This window comes from Dermatophagoides pteronyssinus, unplaced genomic scaffold (genome assembly GCF_027571235.1).
Source record: "Dermatophagoides pteronyssinus isolate colony J.1.1.1.1 unplaced genomic scaffold, Derpt_VIB-CSIC_2022.12 sq0002, whole genome shotgun sequence".
NCBI classification, from domain to species: domain Eukaryota; kingdom Metazoa; phylum Arthropoda; class Arachnida; order Sarcoptiformes; family Pyroglyphidae; genus Dermatophagoides; species Dermatophagoides pteronyssinus.
In genome coordinates, this window is record NW_027461526.1 from 3,616,892 (window position 1) to 3,637,685 (window position 20,794).

Here is a 20,794-nt window from a genome sequence, read left to right on the forward strand (position 1 = left end):
AAAACAACATTATCATTATTATCTAAATATAAGATTAAAAACAAAATCAAAAGCAAACAACAACTACAACCGCAACAACAACAACAAAAAAAACAACAAAAAAAACCTCTAAGAAAACCAACAAAAAGTCGTATACGGCCAAATATTTCCGAATTACGTCGTGTTGTAATGAAAGATTATGATGAAAAACAACCAAAACAAATCTTGATTGGATAAAAAGAATAAAAATTTATAATTTTTAGATTCAGGTTAAGAAATGAAATTATCATGAAATTGTATGATAAACTAAAATATGTTTTTTTTATTTTTAAAAAAATCTAAAAACATTTCAAATATTTTTATTCAATTTTAATGAATAGTTTTTTTGGTTTGAAAAAGAAGTGGTATTTATTCACTCCTCTTGAAAACACAGAAAAATTCATGTGTTTCCGTTTTTTGCAAAAAAATGTGGATAAAACAAACAATCAAACAAATGGAAGTGAAAATAAAAATTTAAATTGCATTCGAATTGCAAACAACAATAACGTGGGTGAATTCAGGTGCATACAGTGCTGAAATAAATGAAATGCTCTCCAATTTCTTGTTGTGCATGTATTTATGAAGATATGGAAGCATCATTTATAAATGTTAATATGCCATGTTATTAAACTGTTAATTTATATCGTCCAGCATAGCTTTGATAAGCATCATCAATTGAACCATCCATTGTTGTCGATGTTGTTGTATTTGTTGTTGTTGTCGTATCACTACGGCCACCATCATCATCATGATACATTTGTGCAATATTTGGATTTGAACTTGGACTACGTAATCGATAATTAGATGATGAATAAGGTACACCAACATTTGCACTTGGTATTTGTGGTAATTGATGATGATGATGGTGATGTAGATGTTGTTGTTGCTGTTGTTGAAGATGATGATGATACAATTGTTGTTGATGGTGCGTTGAATAACCTTGTTGTCCTTGATATTGTTGCTGCTGTTGATGATGATGATGATGTGGAGTTGTTGGACCAGAAAATGAATGTCGTGTTGTCGTTGGTAATGGAATACCTTGTTCAAGATTACTACCAAGATATGATGGTTGAGCAATATTACCAATTGATGATGGTTGCATAGGACTACTTGGTACAGGTGTAGCACTTCTTTCTGTCGAATAATTGATTGCTTCGGGTCGTGGAATTGTTCTTGAACCTGAATTAGATCCGCCAGAAATAGCTGCTGCAGCTGCAATAGCAGCCGAATTCATATCATCGACAATATGATTATAATAACCTGGATTTGTTTCTAATTGTGTTAAACGATACGATGATGATGATGGTGTATTTGTTCCAGTACCAGAACCACCAGCACCACTTCCCGAACCACTATTATTTCCATAACCGATTAAATTTGAATTACACGGTGGATTAGGTTTCGATGGTGATGATATACTAAGACGTGACATATTATTTTGTACATTAATCTGATTATTAGCCATTGATATTGATCGTTGATAGGCAAATATTTGTCGCTCAAGGCTATAATTTTCTTTGGTCAATGCAGCTATTTCTCGTCTTTGTTTTGTTCGAAGAAAAAAAATTATTATATAGAGAAAAATAAGACAAACGCAATTAATTTTTTTTCTGATGCTCTGGATCATCAATCAAAATCATAATTGAAAAAAATACCTCATTTGATGGCAATGCATTCGAGCGATATCATCATATTTATGATAGATATGATTGAATAACATTATCGAATCATACCATTCAACATGTACATTCAAAATGTTATCATTTTCCAGATATTTTTTACCCGACGATGATTTAATCTAATTTTGAATGATCGAAAAAAATTGCAACGAATTAACATATAAATTTGATAAAAAAATATATATACAGTTAAAGAATACATACATCGGATACAGGGATATCGGTTTCCATTACGACACCCATATCGATACCATCCTGTATATAGTAATTATAATGTGGTGAATTTTTTACCAATATATTTTCCTGTTGTCCATTATGTAAATCTTGTGCAATCAGATAGATATACCAGGAAACATAACGAAGATGATTACGAGGAACCGAATGCATATCCATAAAATAAAGTTTTAATTTAAGATTTTCACCCTCCATATCTGATTCAATACTCCAGCCTTGTTTATTACGATCATAACAATTGATCGTTGGTGATATTGAACGTGTAATCGATACTTTTACATCACTGATCGGATTACAGCTATAGAATTCAAAATAAAGATTACAGATACCCATTGATGTTAATTGTGAAAATGTATGTGAATCAATTTGATAGCCACGAGATCTACCATTCATATCGGATATTTGTTCAATCATTCCAGAATCTTCACGAATTTGATCCTGACCTAATACAATACGATATTGTATACGGCATGAATTTTCGAATCCAGTCAAACGATTAAGAAATATTAAATAAGAACGATTTGATTTTCCTCCAACACCGCTACCACTACCACCGGTAGCATTAATAATATCCGAATCATTTTGTGAATCTTTAAATAATCCACGCACCATACTTGCCGCAGTACCACCACTATTTGTATTATGCATCACAATCGATAAATTCCATTCGAATGTAGCAAAATGAAAATAACTTGTTTCAAGTTTACCATTTTTAAACATTACTGTTGCCGAATTAGTCGATGCATTTGATTGTTGTTGCTGTTGTTGTTGTTGAGCATTTCCAGGATTTTGTAGACAAATATTTGTCTCATAAACAGTCATCACATTGCAAAGGCTTAATTCCAATAAAAATTCACCAGTTTCATCGCCAAAATTTCTAGTTTGTATATCCGATAATGGTATCCATTTATTAATTCCCTTTGATTTTTAAATTAAAAACAATTAAAATAAATAAAAAGAAAATTAATTAATTTTGAAAAAAAACAAAGCCAAAATAATTTAAAACAACAGAAAAATTTATTGAAAGTTATTTTATTGACGTAATCATTATGATAATGATGATAAAAAGCAGTAAATTTTTTTTAAGAAGCCACCACTTAATTGATAATCATGTTTTGGCCTAGTTTTTCTTCTAATGTATAAATTGAACTAAATTGTTTTTTTTCCTTCGCAGATCATCATCATCATTATCATCAATGAACATTTATTTAATATGATCCTGGTGAACATCACACACCATAAAAAAAACAATGTTAACATAAAAAATGAATTCCAACATTGTAGTCAAGAATCTGTGTACAATGATCATGTTTAAATGAGTATTATGTATGGTCATCATCTTGGTGGTGGTATAAATATTTCGTGTAAGGAGCTAATAAGCCTCTTAAGAATGGGCAATTTATGGTGTGCGTGTGTGTGTGTTTTGGTTCTTTTAGCTTAAAAGTAAAAAACTTGTACGTTTTTTTTATTGTTGCCTTTTCCAAAAACAATAATAATAATAATAATAAGATGAAAATGATGAAAAAAAGTAAAGAATAAAAGAATAAAAAGCAATATCTTTTCCATTTGAAAGATGCCAACTACAAGATAAAACAAAACAAAAACCGATAGAGAAAAAAGAAAAATAACTTGAAAGAATTGTATTATTAGATAGTTCAAACACTATAGTAAAGTATTTGTATGTTTACTTTCTTGATCTATACTGCGAACAAGAAAAAAACAAAGGATCAAGTTTTTTTTCTTCTTATGGTGAATGAATTGAAAATCAATAATAATAATAAAAATCGGATAAGAAATGAAATGAAAAAAATATGGATTCAAATCATACCATTTTGAGACCAAACAGAAAAAAAACAACAGACAATATACCACACACAAACACAGATAATTCTTGAAATTCCACATTCATTGAATATTAATGAAATATCAACGAATAAAAGTGCGTACACCCGAGATAGAACCTCTTTCTTTTATTCGGATATTTACCAATGGTCAACTGATAAAAAACAACAACTTTTTTTTTGTTATTCATTCCTGATTCTTGATATCAAAGTCTTAAGGGATAAAGTGTGCAAGTGTTTTACGATAGTAAAAAAGAATGAGAATGTCTTTCATACAAATATTGTTGATTAAATTTACTATTACTGATCTTATTGATTTGCAATTCGAATAACGAAAAAGAAAATAATAGAAAGAAAGAGAGAAACTTTCCGAAAAAAAACTAAACTTTCCAAAAAAAAGCTAAACTTTTTTATTTTCTTTATCTATCGATAAGGGTATAAACAGAGAATGATATTAATAAAAAAAAACCTAAAATACCAAACCCGATTGGTCACAAAAAATATTCCACTATATTTTTTTTTTTTTTTTGCTTGATCTATTTTTCATTTTTACACTTTTTATATTTCGAAAAATGTCACCATTATTTTGGATTATGATGAATTTGATCATGATAACGATGATGATGATGATGATAATGGAATTTTTTTTTCTCGATGTTCATTCAACCATATAATATATGTTGGCAGGCCAGAACACCCCAAAAAAAAACATAACACTTTTATTTCATGTCAATTCCAACAACAACAACAACAACCACAACAATCATGATGATCAATTATCAAATTATTATATTTTTTCTTTTATAAGCAATCAATTTCATTTTAACATTTTTGTCGTCTTTAGTATTTTGTTCACTATGATTTTATCCAATAACAATAATTGATCCATTTGTTTTGTTTTGTTTTCACTAAAACTGTGGTCAAAAGACTATAAGCAACAAAACATTCGATATAAAACTTTGCTCGGGATTCTATGACGCCCTTTCAATTTTTTTTTTTTGAAAATAAAATTCATTGTAAACACCCAAATCCGACCAACAACAATCAAAAAAAATTGTTCATTCGGTACAAATTATGATGATGGCAAACAATAAAATCAAAAAATTGAATCTTTTGCTTTCCCATTGAAAAATAGAAACATTTAGGCGGCGGTCCCACTTGTATAAACTAAAAAAACTAGTTTGCCGGATCATGCTTGCTTGATATGTTAAACTCGAAAGTTTGTCAAATCGCAAACTTTTCCCGTTTTCTACTTCCACAGTGCATTTTTCGGTTTAGTCTGTTTGTTAGTTTATACAAGTGGGACCGCCGCCTTAAAAACAAAAAAAAAAAAATCTGTCATACACACACATTTTTGAATTGCAAACAAACAGAATAAAAAATCTGAAAAACAAACAAGCAAAATTTCCCATGTTACAAAATATTTTTTTTTTTCCTTTGGGTAATAAAATGTCTCAACAGAACCAAAAAAATTACATAGTTGTCAATGTTTTGTGAATGTTTATTTTTTTAAATTTTCAATTCAAACAAACAATTGATAATGATTATAGTGAAAATAATGATGATGATGATGATAAGAAAACATTCAAAGGTAGTTTATCATCATAATCATCACCTAATATAAAACATCAACTATGACGCCCTCAAGTAATATAATTTATAGTAAATGATGTGTGATGAATGAATGGATGGACCGAGTGAGAATTCTGTTTGAATTTTGTTTTTTTTTCGGCTACCCAGTATTTCGAAATTTTGAACGAAAAAAAAAAGTTTCTTTGAGTTTTTATTTTATTCCTCTAACTTTCTTGTTGTTTTGAATTGGGAAAAAACAAAATGAAATTAAATTTCGAATAAATGAGTTAATGAACCGATCGAAAAAAATTTTGTTGGATAATTATTTTGATTGATTTAATTGGGAAAAAAAACAATAAGATTATAAAATTTTTATACACAAAAGAATTTCTGGTTATAATTATCCAACAAATAAATAAGCTTTGATTTTGTTTTTTTCCAACTATTAATGATTTTAGCCGGACGATAAAAATAAATGATTAATTTTTAATCGAAACAAACAGTAGAAAATGCAAACTTTTTTTTGAAACTATTTTTTCAGAAGTTTTTTTTTGTGTTTGTTTTTGATGAAAATAAAACAAAACAAAAATTAATTTAGTTCATCAGTGCAGAATAATCCTATTGAACAAATTGGAACAAAAAACGGATATTGATTTAGTAGCAGAAAACGAAGAAAAAAAACCTCCGGAAATTCCACGTCTGTAATTTGTATCCGGAATTTTTTCAGTTTTCATTTTGGACAACAAACAAAAAATGAAACAAGTCATTATTGTTTCCCCCAAAAAAAAAGAATCACTAATTCTCTAACCCAATCATCAAACACTAACAAACAAAAATAATCATAATTAAGACATGTATATGATAATGATGACATTACAAACAAAAATGATGATGAATTATTAATCAAATTAAAAAAAAATGCCTAACAAAATGAATGTATGAATATATTGATGAGAGAAAAGAAGAAGAATCGACATGAATGATATTTTCTTCTTCGATATTTGATACGATTAACATGCATATGATGATGTAATTTGAAATGCAATATCTACACTGCTGTTGTTGTTGTTGTTGTTGTTACTATTTCAACAATATTTGTTTGTTTCATTTATTTAAGTAAAACAAACAAAGTAAATGAAAGAAAGAAAAATTTCTAAATTCAAAATCTCCAATTACATCATTGGGAATTTTCTTATTTTATCATTAGTTGGGTCATTAGTTCTGTACATTAACTAATGATTTACAAACACCGACAGACAAAATTGATGAATATTTTATTCATGTGATGAAATAAAACAAAACAACAAAAAAACAACAAAAACAGAATCAACAACAAGCAAATGTCATCGATATTAATAAATTTTCATTAATATTATTGTTGTTATAATCAAATAAAATAAACTGAATAAAATCAAAATAAATAAAAGCAATGTGAGTGGGAAAAACAAAAACAAAAAATCCAAATAAATGTTTCATGGATTATGGACCAAAAAGGAAATGAAAACATTTTTCAATGTTCATTTAAATGAAATAAATTTCTGAATGAAACTGAAAAAAACAAGAAATTCAATATGAGAGTTCTCTTTTTTTCGAGACTATAAACGAAGACATGACATTTTTTTACCCATTTCGAAACACGAAAAGAAATAATGATGGATAATCTGTGTTGGACCACAAGAAAAACAATAAAAAAAAATTCTAACGAAATTCTAGCTAGAAAAAAAGGCTTGAAAAAGAACACTCATTAATCATTGGAATGGGCCAGAATTTTCAGTTTGATCATCATCAACACCACTATTTTATTTTAACATAATCGTGCCAAAAAAAACATCATTTGACAATCAAAACTAGGCTTTAATCGTTTTTTTCACCAAAAAAAATAAAAAGGTCTATATATGAAAAGTTTGGCCGCGTCCATTTTTTTCTTGACTAAACTCTTAATTCTATGAAAGAAAATTGGTTTTGTCGTTAACATTATTGTTGTGGTTGTGGTTGATTGAATAAAAAGAATTTCAATGCAGGCAATAAGTTGGACAACAAAAAAAAATAGGTGGCAAAGGAAAAGAAGCCATGAAAGAAAAGAAATTTGAATTTTTTTTTTGTCATTCAAATTATCGATTTGAATCAATGAATCGAAGAAAGTAATAATGATTTACTGTTAACGTTATAACAAAATATAGCTGAAAGCTATTTCTTTGCTTCTTTTTCTTGATGATATGAACAAATTCAATATTACTCGATCATATTCTTTATATATGATTATTGAAAAGTTTTGTTCAATCATTTTTATATGAAGAATATTTATTTAAAGAATGTGTTATATTATACTTTGTAATCATAGAATATCCGGTATTTTGTTATACTTAAAACTTGAGATATTGTTTTTTTTCTACATCTTTTCACTGTAATCGGATTCAATGGAACAGAACAAAATAAGAACAACAACAAGGAAAAAAGAATTTGTTTACTTACATGTGCCGGATGATCGCCACTAAATTTTGATTGTTTTTCACCATATTGTTCATTACGACTAAAATGTTCACGATTTAATAATGTAATACTAAAATCTGTATAGGTTATTGATGATGGTGATGTATCGCGTAGGATTAGATAAACACCTAAAATTTTATCATTAGCACGGGTAAATGAAATTGCCCAACGATGATAACCATAATAAAAATCTTTAGTTGTTGCATCACGATGTAAATCCCTTGTGACCGATCTAGTGACAATGAATGTAAATATTCCTGTATTGGATCGATCATTTAGTTTCGAAAAACGATGCAATAAAGCCATTTTTTTGTTTTGTTTTCTTTTCCTCAAATATTAAACACTTTTCGTTTCGTTTCGTTTATTTACACGATTTACGATACTACCAAATGATGATGATTATAGTATTTATTTCATCAAATATAATAGTTCAATTTGATTTTTGATTCTGTTTCCAATGATAAGATTCGAGAAAAAAGTCCTTAAGAAATAGATAAATAAAAATACAGAAAATGATACAATTAAAATAAATAAATTTATTTCATTTAATAGAATGATTCTACTAGAATCAATCGAATAATTTTTCAAGTTTGACGTCATTCAGTAAAGAATTTATTGATTTTAATCTATCAAATTAATTAAACAAGAAAAAAAAATCACTAAAAAATTTTCAACAAATTTAAACTTAAAAAAATTAATTACCATATTCGTTTTTTTCAAAACAGAGAAATGCTATGCAAATATTGATTTATTTATTTTTTTAGGAAAAACTAATGGAAATCAAACTACTGAAATGAATGTTTTTTTGTTTTTTTTTAATAGCAGGTTCAAGACAGGTAGCAAAATCAAGAAAACATTTTTTTTCAACAATCGATATTTTTTTTCGTAGAACATAAATTATGTTACTTTTCATTTCTATTCATAGAAAATGGCCAAATAATACAATGAAAAATGAAAACCATCTTTACAACTACTGACATATTTTGTTATTCATCCAAATCGATTGTAGTGTTTTTTTCGTGAAAAAAAAACGAAAATTCTTTCAAAAAACCAATAGAAAATTCATTCTATTGATTCTTTTTTATTCCGGGCTTTTTTTCCATCATCATCATCGCATCGATTCTCACATTCAAACAAACAAACAAACAAAAAACAAAATCATCCATTCAACATAATGATAAAAATATCATTATCATCATATTATTTGATTGGAATATTAGAACGAAAAAAATGAAACAATATTTTGTAACTAGATATATATCGTATATTCTTGAGAATTTTCACAAATGACAAGATCAAACAACAACAGCCAAAAAAAAACGACGGTGAACAAAGAACAAAAAATGGCGTAAGGAATTGTTTGATTGTAATGATCAATTTCAATTATATATTTCCTTTTATTCTCTTGCTGGGACGAATAATGAAACAGAAGTGTCTTCTTTTTTTTTTTGTTTTTTACAAAGGAAAACAATCATCTTTTGTGTGTGTGTGTGTGTGTGTGTGTGTGTGTTAATGTCGATTCCTTACAAAACTAAAAAAAACTGAGAATAAATTGAATTTTTCAAGTGGAACAAGAATAAGAAAAATTAAAGAAGAAAAAAAAATCTGTTTCTAATGATGAACAATGATGAGGGAAGGAAGAAGATGAAAAAATTCAGATGAATCATAAACGAAACCAACAAAACAATGACAAATGAAAAATTTTCTTTAAAATTATTAAAACTAAAAAAAATGAAAAAGCCAAAATGATAAGAAATTGGTTTGAAAAGAAAATTTCCAAAGAATTTTACATTTCCAGATAAATGACAAATTCAAAAAACAAAAGCAAAAGAAATGCACCTGCTTGATATAATGTTTATTATTGTGTTAAGACAAACAACTAAGCAGAAAAAACAACAACAACAACAAAAACCATTATGTAATATTAAAAAATTTTATCATTAAACAAAATGATGATGAAAAAAAGATGAAAATTAATGGAGCAAAAAAGAATTCAGATATTTATCTTTTGTTGAGGGGGATAAAATATTTGCTTGCGGCTGAAAAACGAAATTGAAAAACTACCGCTACAAACCACTATTGTTGGAACATTATTTTTAATTTCAATTTAGTTTCAGTTTTGTTTACCTTTTATTTCAAAATGAGTTAAATTTTGTAAAAATCATGGTCCATAGTATACATAGTGTTATCTTTTGTTCCGGAATTTCCGAAAATTTATTATATTATCTACAAAGAAAAAAACAGGTAAATTAAAAAAAATATTAATTAATGAGCATAAAGTAGGTAAGATGATGTTAATTACATCGAAAAGAATAATTTTCTTGATAAGGCAAAAAACAAAATTCAGCAAAAACAAAAAACAAAACAATGACTTATTGTTCTGGAATTTTTCAAAGTTTTTTCTCTCATTGCTCATAGCTTGGAAATAAAGAATTTCATTCAAGAATTCTAAAGGTAAATATCGACCAAATCAACCTAAATCGACTTTAGTATGTTTAAATAGGTTGTGGCAAGGTCGCTCACTATTCAAGAATCTTTTTTCTTTCAATTTTGTGAAAAATCTTGTTTTTGTTGTTGCTATTGTGCTCGCTTTATTTGTTCGAACAAAACTTTTTTTCCCATCATAACCCATCTTGTTGAAGAATACACACATATAGTGAATTAAAAAAAATTATCATGGACGACTTTAGAATATTAATTAGTCTCGACCATATGATGATTAGAATCGGAAAAGATAAAGAGTGAGTGAAGGAAGAAGAAAAATCATCAAACGATTGAAATGGTGAATAAACAATCACATGCACTTGCGATTCAAAATAAAAAATAACGAGAGAATAAATAATGACTGTTGTCTGTTGTTGTTTGGTTCATTAAAACCAGCCAGACCAAAAAAAAATTAATGTAAAAATTTAACTAAATTCCTGAAGAATATAATGAAAATTATGATCCACATACGTTACATTAATGGAAAAAAGTATTCAAAATTCGTATTCCAAACTATCTCTTAATAATAATGAAAAAATTGATATTTGACACCGAAAATGTTCTTTGATTTCACCAAAAAACATTGGTCATATTTTATTGATGAAATTAATGGATGTTATCAAATTTTTTCAAACTTTGATTTTTAAATAAAAAAAACTTAAAAATTCAGGAAAAAACCGAAATGTCAGACCAAATTCTTCTTCCACTTTTTTCCGCATTATTATCGATTTTTTATCACCTTTTTGCTATCAAAAAATGACAATCATCATCGATTTTTTTTGGTTATGATGTAGAAACGAAGGAAAAAATTCGTCTGTCGATGGCGCAATCAAATTTGATAATGATATTATGGTGGGAAAATAGAAGCAAAAAAAAAAAAACAGCCAGATGAATAAATGAATGATTGGCAAAAAAGGCATATGGAAACTTTATTATTCCAGACAAAAACAAAAAACAAAAATTTCATTTTTTTCAAGGACCATAATCATCATTTTCATCGTTGATAATGATGATGATGACAAATGCCAGATAATTTCCAACCCAAAAAATAAATAACATTACATTCCATTCAACAACTACTGGTATTAATAATAGAATTTTTCATTGTTTTTTTTGTCGTTTGTTCATTGTCATTATATTAAAATCATTTTTCAATGGCAAATGTACATAAATGATATAATGAGATACAACAACCAAGATCCAAACAAAACAGACAATGAAAATGTCAACATACACACCAAAAAAAAAAATATTAATGATAATTATTTTTTTTGTTTTGTTTTGTTTCTCCCAAACATTCTTGAATTAACAAAAGAGGTTTTTTCTATTGTCATTGATGTAGTGTGTTCTGTTTTTTTGGGGTTAAAATCTAATAAGGCATATCCTATGATGATGATGATAATCGAAATTAATTATAAATCTATTCAATAATCATTATTATCAATCGATTTTAAAGAGTAGGGTGGAAAAAAATGAACAATCAAAAAAAAAAAACGAAATTCTTCATATAATCAAAATGATGAAATTTCAAACCCTAGAAAAAAAATGGAACAATGAATCTGTACCATTTTCAATATCCACTTTTATTCAAAATAAATTCATTCATTTCAAAAGCCACAAGCTTTTCAATTGAAAATTCGTGATACATGATTACGATTAGCAAAAAAAAAAAAATGAGCTCATAATGGCAAAAGTCAAACATTTCTATCTTGCAATAAAATACCGAGAAAAAAAAGTTTTCAAATCCAGGAGCAATCATTATTTGCCATTTCATATTTAATTGTTATTATACATTGTTTGTTTGTTTGTTTGAGTCAATGTCATTAGGATTTCATCAGAATTTTGCATTTATAAATTCTACGAATTTCAAAACGATTAATTATACAACCAATCTTTCTCATCATTGTCATTATTTGAAAATACTTTTATTCTATTCATTTTAAACAAAAAAAAAATTATTTAAAAAACGACAATGAAATATGCTTAGAGAATTGAATGAATGACAGTAGAACAAAAAAAAAAGGATAAAATAAAAATTCTGATATTTTGTTCGCCAAATATTCATCGATCCTCTATGGATCTTCATGAATAAATACTGGGGGAAAAATGCCAATTATTATGCACAAAAAAAAATTCTACATAACGATCGATTTGACAGTTGAAAATTATTATCCAATCGAATGAAATCGAATGAATTTTTTCTTTCTTTCTTTATTATATTCATAAACTTTATTCAAAATGACAAATGTCATTACTGTAGTAGTAATATAGAAAAAATTCTTCCTAGAAACCTGAATGAATGAAAAAATCAAAGAAAAAATTCTTCATATTTAAAGCTTGTTGTCATTCACCAATGACAACCAAAATGATGTTACATTTTCTGTTTTTTTTTCTTTCATTCTTGAATGTATTCCCAGGAGCAAAAACAAATGATGATGATGATATTTGATATTTTATGTAAAAAGAGAGAAAAAAAACAAAAATAAGTGAAAAAGAAAGAAAAAATTCTTCAATTTTGTAAATGTGTGTCGTTTTTATGGCCTTCTTTCGACAAAAACCATGTCTTGTATTATACGATCATAATGATCGTTAGACCTAGTTAAACAAAAATAAAAATTCAAAAAAAATGATTATAAAAAACTCTAGAAACGAAACTAACGAATTAAATTATTGATAATAATGTTGCTAATCAATGTGAAAATGGATTGATTTTTGTTGTTGTTGTTGTTGTTATTCGCTTTAAGATATTGGGTGTTGTAATATGAAGGAGAAAAAAGAATGAAACAAACAAACAAGCTTCAGATCGTGAAATATTAACAATTTTTTTATATGGTTCATATTTGATGATGATGATGATGATGATGAAAGAAACAAGATATGAATTGTTTGTGGCATGTGGTTTTTTACTTTACCACCCAAGACCCACATTTAACAAATTGAGTTATGAATAAATGAAAAACATACAGTCACACACAGAATGAGACACTTGAATAAAAATGCTTTCAACAACATGAGAATTAAATGATGATAGCCATTATGATTAATGATGATAAATACATAATAATAATTTTGATAAACCATATTCTTTTGGCGAAATAAAGAATAAAGAATAAACAACTTTCATCGTATGAATGATTATTATTAATTTATTGTAAAAGATGTCCAGAAAAATTGTTTCAAACTAAACAACAACGAAAAATTCATTAATGATGAATACAGTTTAGATTGATTTAGATTGCAAAAAGAAAAAATCCCTACATTGTAAAAAAACCAAGTAAATTGAAAAATCAATTCAATTATCTGCTCTCATTAAAATTCTTCGATCGTAGCAAATGGTTTTTTTTTAAATATATTCTTCATATTTAATAATGATCATTTATAAATGTAAAGGAAGGAAAGCAAGGAAAACAAAATGAAAAAAACCTTCGTGAACAACAACGACAAAACGAAATAAATACCAACTAAACACACACAATCGATAATGATGGTTGTTGATTAGTTAAATATTAATTTGACAATTCAATTTGTCATTTGTCATTATATAAATTGCAAATACAACAATGGCCTTGGAACAGAATAACAAAAAAAAACAAAAAAAAGAACCTGAAACAAGAATATCAATCCATAATGTGATTACATAAGCAAATGTGATTCATATTTATTGATTATTGATTTTATCATTTTATTCAAATAATGAATTGGATAATGAAAAGCTAAGCGAAAAAAAAGTATATATGTAATGTACCAAGAAAACACATGAAACAAAACAACAACAACAAAAAAACCAAACCAACACAAATATATAATTATATTATGGATTCTGGGTTCTCAGAATATGTAAAATATGAATGAGAAAATTACCGATCATAAGATTTTCATCGTATATACAAATTACAAAGTTTGCTTGATTCGGATCTTTGCAAATGTCAAACGTGGTGAATGATTGAAAAAAATTGATTTTTTTTTCTTGATATTCAAAATTCAAAAACTTTATTCAAAAAAAATTTTTGATTGATTAATTTCAAACCAAATGTGACCAAATAAAAAAAAACTATTTGACCAAAAATTCAACGAATAAATTTTTAATGTTTTTTTATGACAACCACCAAACCAGAATAAGGTGTTTAAAAAAATTCCTAAGTGATTTTTTTTCCTGCAAAAAACAAAACCACCAAACACAGAAAGACATCGAAAAAAAACTAGTCCCTTGACGTGAAAACGTGAAATGAATTTTTCTATATCTCTTTCTCTTCTCTCTTTATTTGTCAGATCAAATATTTTTCGATTCTTCAAATAAATATTTATTCTATACATAATAATGGTTACTATCATTCTATAAACTATATGTCATATTATAACCTAAAGATAGTAAATAATGGCGTGATATTTGGTAATATAATGAATATTTATAATAATAATAATAAGAACCATGGTCAACCATTATTATAGCTTCATGAAAAAATAATCATCATCATCATTATAATAATAATAATATTAATAACAATAACAAGCTTGAAACAAATAACGAAAACAAAATTCTATTCAAAATAATGTCTTATGTAATTATCATTCATTTAGAATTAATATGGTTGACTGTTTGACTGACAATGAAATGATATCATTTGAAAAATATTATAATGACAATGTGTTATAATCATCATCATCATCAACATCATTTGTATTGGCTACAAACACATACTCGTAAACATATTTGTAATAATGAAAAGAAATCATCATCAACGTTTTTTTTTGTTTCATGATGATAATAGACAACAACAACAACAACAGAATAGAAAAAAAATAACAAGGTAGCAACATTTTATACCAGGTAGCAATAGTAGGCCATTTTTTCTCCATGATTAATTTGTGTAAATTAGTACAATAATGGAATTGAAAATTTTTTTTTATTGTTGTTGTTCTGATTGAAATTGAAATGGAAATTGGAAATTTAGGAAATTCCAAATGGCAAATGTCAAATTAATTCACAAATAAAAAAATTTGACAATTAATACAATTGAAATTCGAAATTGAAAATAAAACAACAAAAAAGAAAATCCACAGCAACCAGAATAAATAAAATCAAAAACAGAAAAAAAATTCATTAATTTTCCATTACAGAATAAATAAATTTATTTTGTTCAAGAGTTTTGTTGTTGTTGTTTTGGAATCAAAGAAAAAAAACATGAGCAACAACATGACAATAACAAAAAAAGAATACATGGAATAAAGAATAATTATAACGTTAGTGAAGAAGGGAGATATATATAAAAAAAAGAAAATGATATGAAAAATAACCAATGGTAACATATGGCAACAACAGTTTGTATTCAATTGAATTTATTGACAAATTTTTTGTTTGTTTGTTTGCTAATGTAACTGAATTTTTCGACATTATGTAATGGTAAATGTCCAATGTATTTTGATGTATAAAAAATGAACTTTTTTTTCTTTACTAGCCGATCGAAATTTTAGACCACTAAATTGGATATAAAAGGAATCTTTTCGTCTTACTTTTTCTTTGTAATAATGATTATCATCATTTACATTGTTAGAATTGGTCATTTGACATGTATATCATATACCAATTTATTATTAGTGATGGTGGTGGTAAGCTAGTTTTACAATCTTTTTTGTTTTTTGCTGTCGTCGTTCGTTGTAGCATTTGTTACTATCGTATAAATATCATTCGAAAATCTAAGGAAATTTATATTAACACAAACCAACAACAGCAACAAAAAGAGAAGAGGAAAAAAACACATCAATGAACATCATCATCAATTATGGAATTTTTCAATGTAAAAAATAACCAAAATTCTGTGCAGGTGAAATTTCTTTTTACATTTTATTTTATTTATTCTTAGTTCTGATTAATAATAATGATGCCAAAATATGTGTTGTTGTAAATATATACACGGCATACATACATACATAGTGTGTTTGTAAGTGACAGTTCAAAATTGGATTTTTTTTTTTGTTAGTTGAGTTATATAACACACACACACACATACATTAACTGTAATCCCAAAGAATTGCCATCGTCAAATATGAATGTGTTATACGCAAAGAAAACAAAAAAATAGACGTTGAAATAAATAGAAAATGCAAACAAAATAATATGGCAATTCCATTTTTTTCCCTTGCAATTTTCAAGCTTGGCATATAAGAAATGAATGAATGAATGAAGGGCCAGAAAAAAATTTAAAATACATTCATAGATGATATAAGAAAGAAACAAAGCATGAATTCGGCCGACAATACAAACGAAAAAGAAAAAAGAGAAAAAAATTATTACCTGAAAATGGAAAATTTTTCATTCCAAGATCTACTGAATCTACAATTTCGTGTACGAAATTCAGTAGATTCGGTAGACAGGAAAAGAAAAATTGATCAAATATAAATACAGCGACCGACAAACAGTGAAATAGTGGGAAACCAAAGTTTGAAGAAAATATCTGGCAAAAACTTTTGAAGAAAATTGCATCTTATTCAATGAAGTGAAACAACCGAAAAATGTTTCAAGTTTTTTTTTCTGTCTAAAAGTCTGAATAGCTTAATTATTGGAAAAAAAGAACATTGATTATTTGAAATGATTTGGGAAAATATTCGCTAACATTAATCCATGGAATTTGAAACGGAGAAAAGAAAAATTTTACAGTTAATTTTGTTTCTGATGGGTCAATTCATTTTCAAAGAACGAGATTCTATATATTTCTGAATATTGTTAATCAAATAAATATTATTTAGTTAGTTTTTTTTCTTGCTCGAAATTATCTATTTGAAAGAAAATTGCTGATAATGCTAAGGAAAAAATGAATAACGAAAAAAAAATTAAAAGCATAGCTACAAATATAATTCAATTTATAAGCTTCAAATCGGAGGAAAAGAATTTCTTTTCCCTTTTGTTGTTGTTGATTCTTTAACTTGTTTCACAAAGGACCAATTCCATGGAATGAATTTTCATGAACAAAAAAAAAAAAAAAGAGAGAGCCAAACCCTTCAAAGCAAATAACAAGAGAATAAAAATGGGTTCATATAAAACTGCAACCAAAAATTACATCATAGTCGACACATTTGAATGAAAAATTTAGATTGAAAATATTCTTTTTCTTTATTCATCACTCTTTTATATTGAAATTTACACACAGACAAGATTGGACCGGCCATTCTTTTTCTCACACATGCACTGTACTTGACATTTTGACATTTTTTCTGTTTTTTTTTTGAATAAAAAAAAAAAAAATAAATAATAAAAGATGATGATGATGCTGTAGGGCGATTATGATAAGAGAATTGATGATGGTTTCTTTAATAGGGGTTTCACACTAGCAGCAATGTGAATGAAATATTTCAAATGCAATATTTCACTACATTTCAGCCTTATGGACTGAAATATTGCATTTGAAATATTTCATTCACATTGCTGCTAGTGTGAAACCCCTATAAAGAAAAATGTATTCTTTTCTCCAATATAATGGGAAAAAATATGTTCTTGAATTTCAATACAACGAAATAAGCAATGAATAGATGGAAATTTCAATAAGTGTCTTTGTTGTTGTTGTTGTTGTTCGGTTTGTGGGTTGTGTGAATGTAAGAACAAAAATTTCACGCCTTAAATTTCCGTTTCCTTTCGAAAACCAGAAAAAAAAGATGAATAGAAACAAATTTTATTAAAATGAGAAAATTCAATAGTGAAGGAGAAAACAATTTATTTTGAAAACAAGAAAAATTATTGTTTTTTTTTCTTCAAATATTTTCCCCTCTCCCCACAAAAAAAAAAAAACCATAAGGGTTTTTTTTAACATTTCAAAAATCCATTCATTTCAATTCTTCACTTGTCTTCACATACAATCAAAATCTTGATATTTATTCTTGATAGTGTGTTAAAAAATGAATGAATGAATGTGAATATAATAATTTGTTATCATCACAAAAACATTCAAAACATACCGACATTTATTGTATTTGGAAAAGAATTTGTTTTTTTATTATTCTATTTTATTTTATATTTATTCATTCATCTTAAATGATAATCATGATGATGATGATAAGGATAATGTAAAGATTTATCTAGGAATTCAGAAAGAAATAGAGCATATTATTTGTAATTAATTTTGATCATTTCTCTCTCATGTTTATAATAAAAAAAACATTAAATTAAAAACATTCAATATGGTAGGTATGATTGATTTTTGGTGATTTGATAACAAACCAACAAAATCTGTTGCTGTTACAGAATTGTTATTTACTTGAAAATTGTTGTTGTATAGTGGCAACCCAAATTGATGAAATTGAACGGTTGTAATGTGTTGATAGAATAAAATTCAGATGAAAGCACCAAAGAAATTGAACAGAACTGAATATTAGAATGATGAAACGATAATCACAAATTGGTTGAATTTTTAAATCAAATACAATATCATCATGGTTATTTCGCAAAACAAAAATTTCAATAAATTAGACACGAAACTTTAGATGATGAATGAATCAAATTTGATTTGAAAATTTTGATCTACAACCATCCACTGTTGAATGTGTAATGAATTTTGAATTCCATCATCATTTTTATCGACAAGCATATATACAGTGTTGTTTCAAACAGTGTTTGAATAAGAATTTTTTTTCTTCATTTTCATTTCGATCGCCCACGCATACCAAGAAATAAAACCAATTTTACTGTTGTTGGGCCAACTATTGGGTATAACGAATCATTTTTATTTTGGATTCGGTCAAATCAATGGAATGTGTTTGCATGTGAACATAGTTCCAAACAGTATATTCTGTGTGTTTGGGTAACGATAATGCGTCATGGACCAACAATTTTTATTATCGACAATAAAAAGTGCTGGAAGCATATATCGACAATATAAATGAAAGAAACAAAAAAATACAGGAGAATATTTTTCAAGTAGCGGTAGTTTCATACCCAATTGAACCAAAACGGTAACGATTGTTCAATGAATTCCAAAATGCTAAAGAAAGACATGAACGAAAGAAGAATTTTATCAAGTTAAAAACAAACATAATGAACAATCATAAGTGAAAAATTCAAGTTAATTATCTTCATCATATTGAATAAATTTTTTTGTTTCAAAAAAAAATCAAAGTGCAAAATAATTCAGTCATAGTGGAAATAGTGATAGATGATAGATGTTCATTTGATCAATTTGTTGATGAAATATTCCTGGGAAAATTATTATGAAACAAAAAAAAAGTTTGATTCTTTTCATTATTTTCAACATTGGAACTTTTTTTCCTTCGAACAAAATCCAACAATTTTTTTTTTTGTCACAAAGCAAAATAATATCATTATTTTTCTTTATTCTACAATCAAATTTGTCACACTCGTACGCCATCTTGTAGTCGTGATCAAAGTTATATTTAAAACACGAAAAAAATACCGGAAATTTATCATCATCACCAGGAATCTATTTTTAGCATAAATCTAATATTCATTCATTCCAAAACAAACAAACACTATAAATAATTGTTTTGGTAGGGAAAATTTTTATTTCCAAGCAAATTTCGATTTATGATGATGATGATGATGATGATGAAAACACCAAACACACAATGAATCTTTCAATGATTTCCTTTATATTAATTTTATGATTCGATAATCAAAAAAAAAAAAAATATTCTGAATCAAAATCAAAAGCTTCAAATTTTTTTCCTGTGTTATTGACGAAATGAATTACAAAATGGAAAACACACAAATCAAAATGTTTGATCCTATTTTTTTTTTTTTTTTTTGAAAATTTGCCAAATTTTCAAATGTGAATAGTTTAATGAAATGGCAGTAGCAACGAATTTCCGATTTTCATTTGAATTTTCCATTTGACATAAAAAATAGAATCAAAAAAAAAACATTTTAAAAATGGTGTTTTTTCCCTAAATGTTTCAATCATCATCAATGAATATACCCGAAAAATGATTGGAGGATTTTTTTTCGTTTTTGGTTTAAGATTTGAAAATTTGTCAAACATCTATGATTGAAAACATGAATAGAATATTTGGAACAAGACCAACACGCGTATGTCAATCAAAAAAGAGAAAAAATTCCTGTCAAATTTTTTTTTCTGTTGATCTCGAAAAAATTGAAACAATTTTCTTGGAAAATGGATCATAAACTTGAACGAATCCATTTTTGTTGTATCATTCATTCATTCATTCATTCATTTATTGATGACAAATGACTATAGTTGCTTTTCTTTTAAATTGATTGATAACAGATATTACTATATATGTGTGTTGCGTTTGGCTATTTGATTTCAATCAATCATGAACCTTGTCCAAAATCTAAAGTATAAAAATTGATAGACATATATCATATTGTTGATGGTTAATGTTGTTGTTGTTATTATTTCTGGTTGGCCATGATTTAGTTGAGTTAAACAAAATAGCCAAAAATCTTCATATCGATTATCAAGATGAAAACAATGATAAATATTCAAAACCTGCAATAAATATTCGCAACCA

General features: G+C 26.6%; 1 protein-coding gene across 3 annotated transcripts; it reads right to left on the bottom strand.

Moving 5' to 3' along the window:
- Positions 1 to 467: 467 nt before the first annotated feature.
- Positions 468 to 19,362, bottom strand: LOC113789176 (uncharacterized). Of its 3 annotated transcripts, XM_075824936.1 has the most exons (7): positions 19,242 to 19,362; positions 18,565 to 19,160; positions 9,962 to 10,060; positions 7,817 to 8,315; positions 1,902 to 2,849; positions 1,674 to 1,816; positions 468 to 1,559 (listed from the first exon to the last, which is right to left on the bottom strand). In XM_075824936.1, exons 4-7 carry the CDS (start codon positions 8,138 to 8,140, stop codon positions 644 to 646), a joined length of 2,331 nt encoding a protein of 776 aa, XP_075681051.1. In that variant the 5' UTR covers positions 8,141 to 8,315; positions 9,962 to 10,060; positions 18,565 to 19,160; positions 19,242 to 19,362; the 3' UTR covers positions 468 to 643. The 3 variants fall into 3 exon arrangements, with proteins under 3 accessions (XP_075681051.1, XP_075681052.1, XP_075681053.1); XM_075824937.1 differs by lacking the exon at positions 9,962 to 10,060; XM_075824938.1 differs by lacking the exons at positions 18,565 to 19,160; positions 19,242 to 19,362 and adding an exon at positions 10,137 to 10,272.
- Positions 19,363 to 20,794: the final 1,432 nt, after the last annotated feature.

What these genes read in the sequence shown, in the direction of transcription:
- LOC113789176 (XM_075824937.1), bottom strand. Translation starts at nt 8,140, where the DNA reads ATGGCTTTATTGCATCGTTTTTCGAAACTAAATGATCGATCCAATACA. An exon ending in GTGGCGATCATCCGGCACAT is followed by an intron (nt 2,850 to 7,816) that starts GTAAGTAAACAA and finishes TAAAAATCAAAG; the next exon opens with GGAATTAATAAATGGATACC. An exon ending in ATGCATTGCCATCAAATGAG is followed by an intron (nt 1,560 to 1,673) that starts GTATTTTTTTCA and finishes AACAAAACAAAG; the next exon opens with ACGAGAAATAGCTGCATTGA.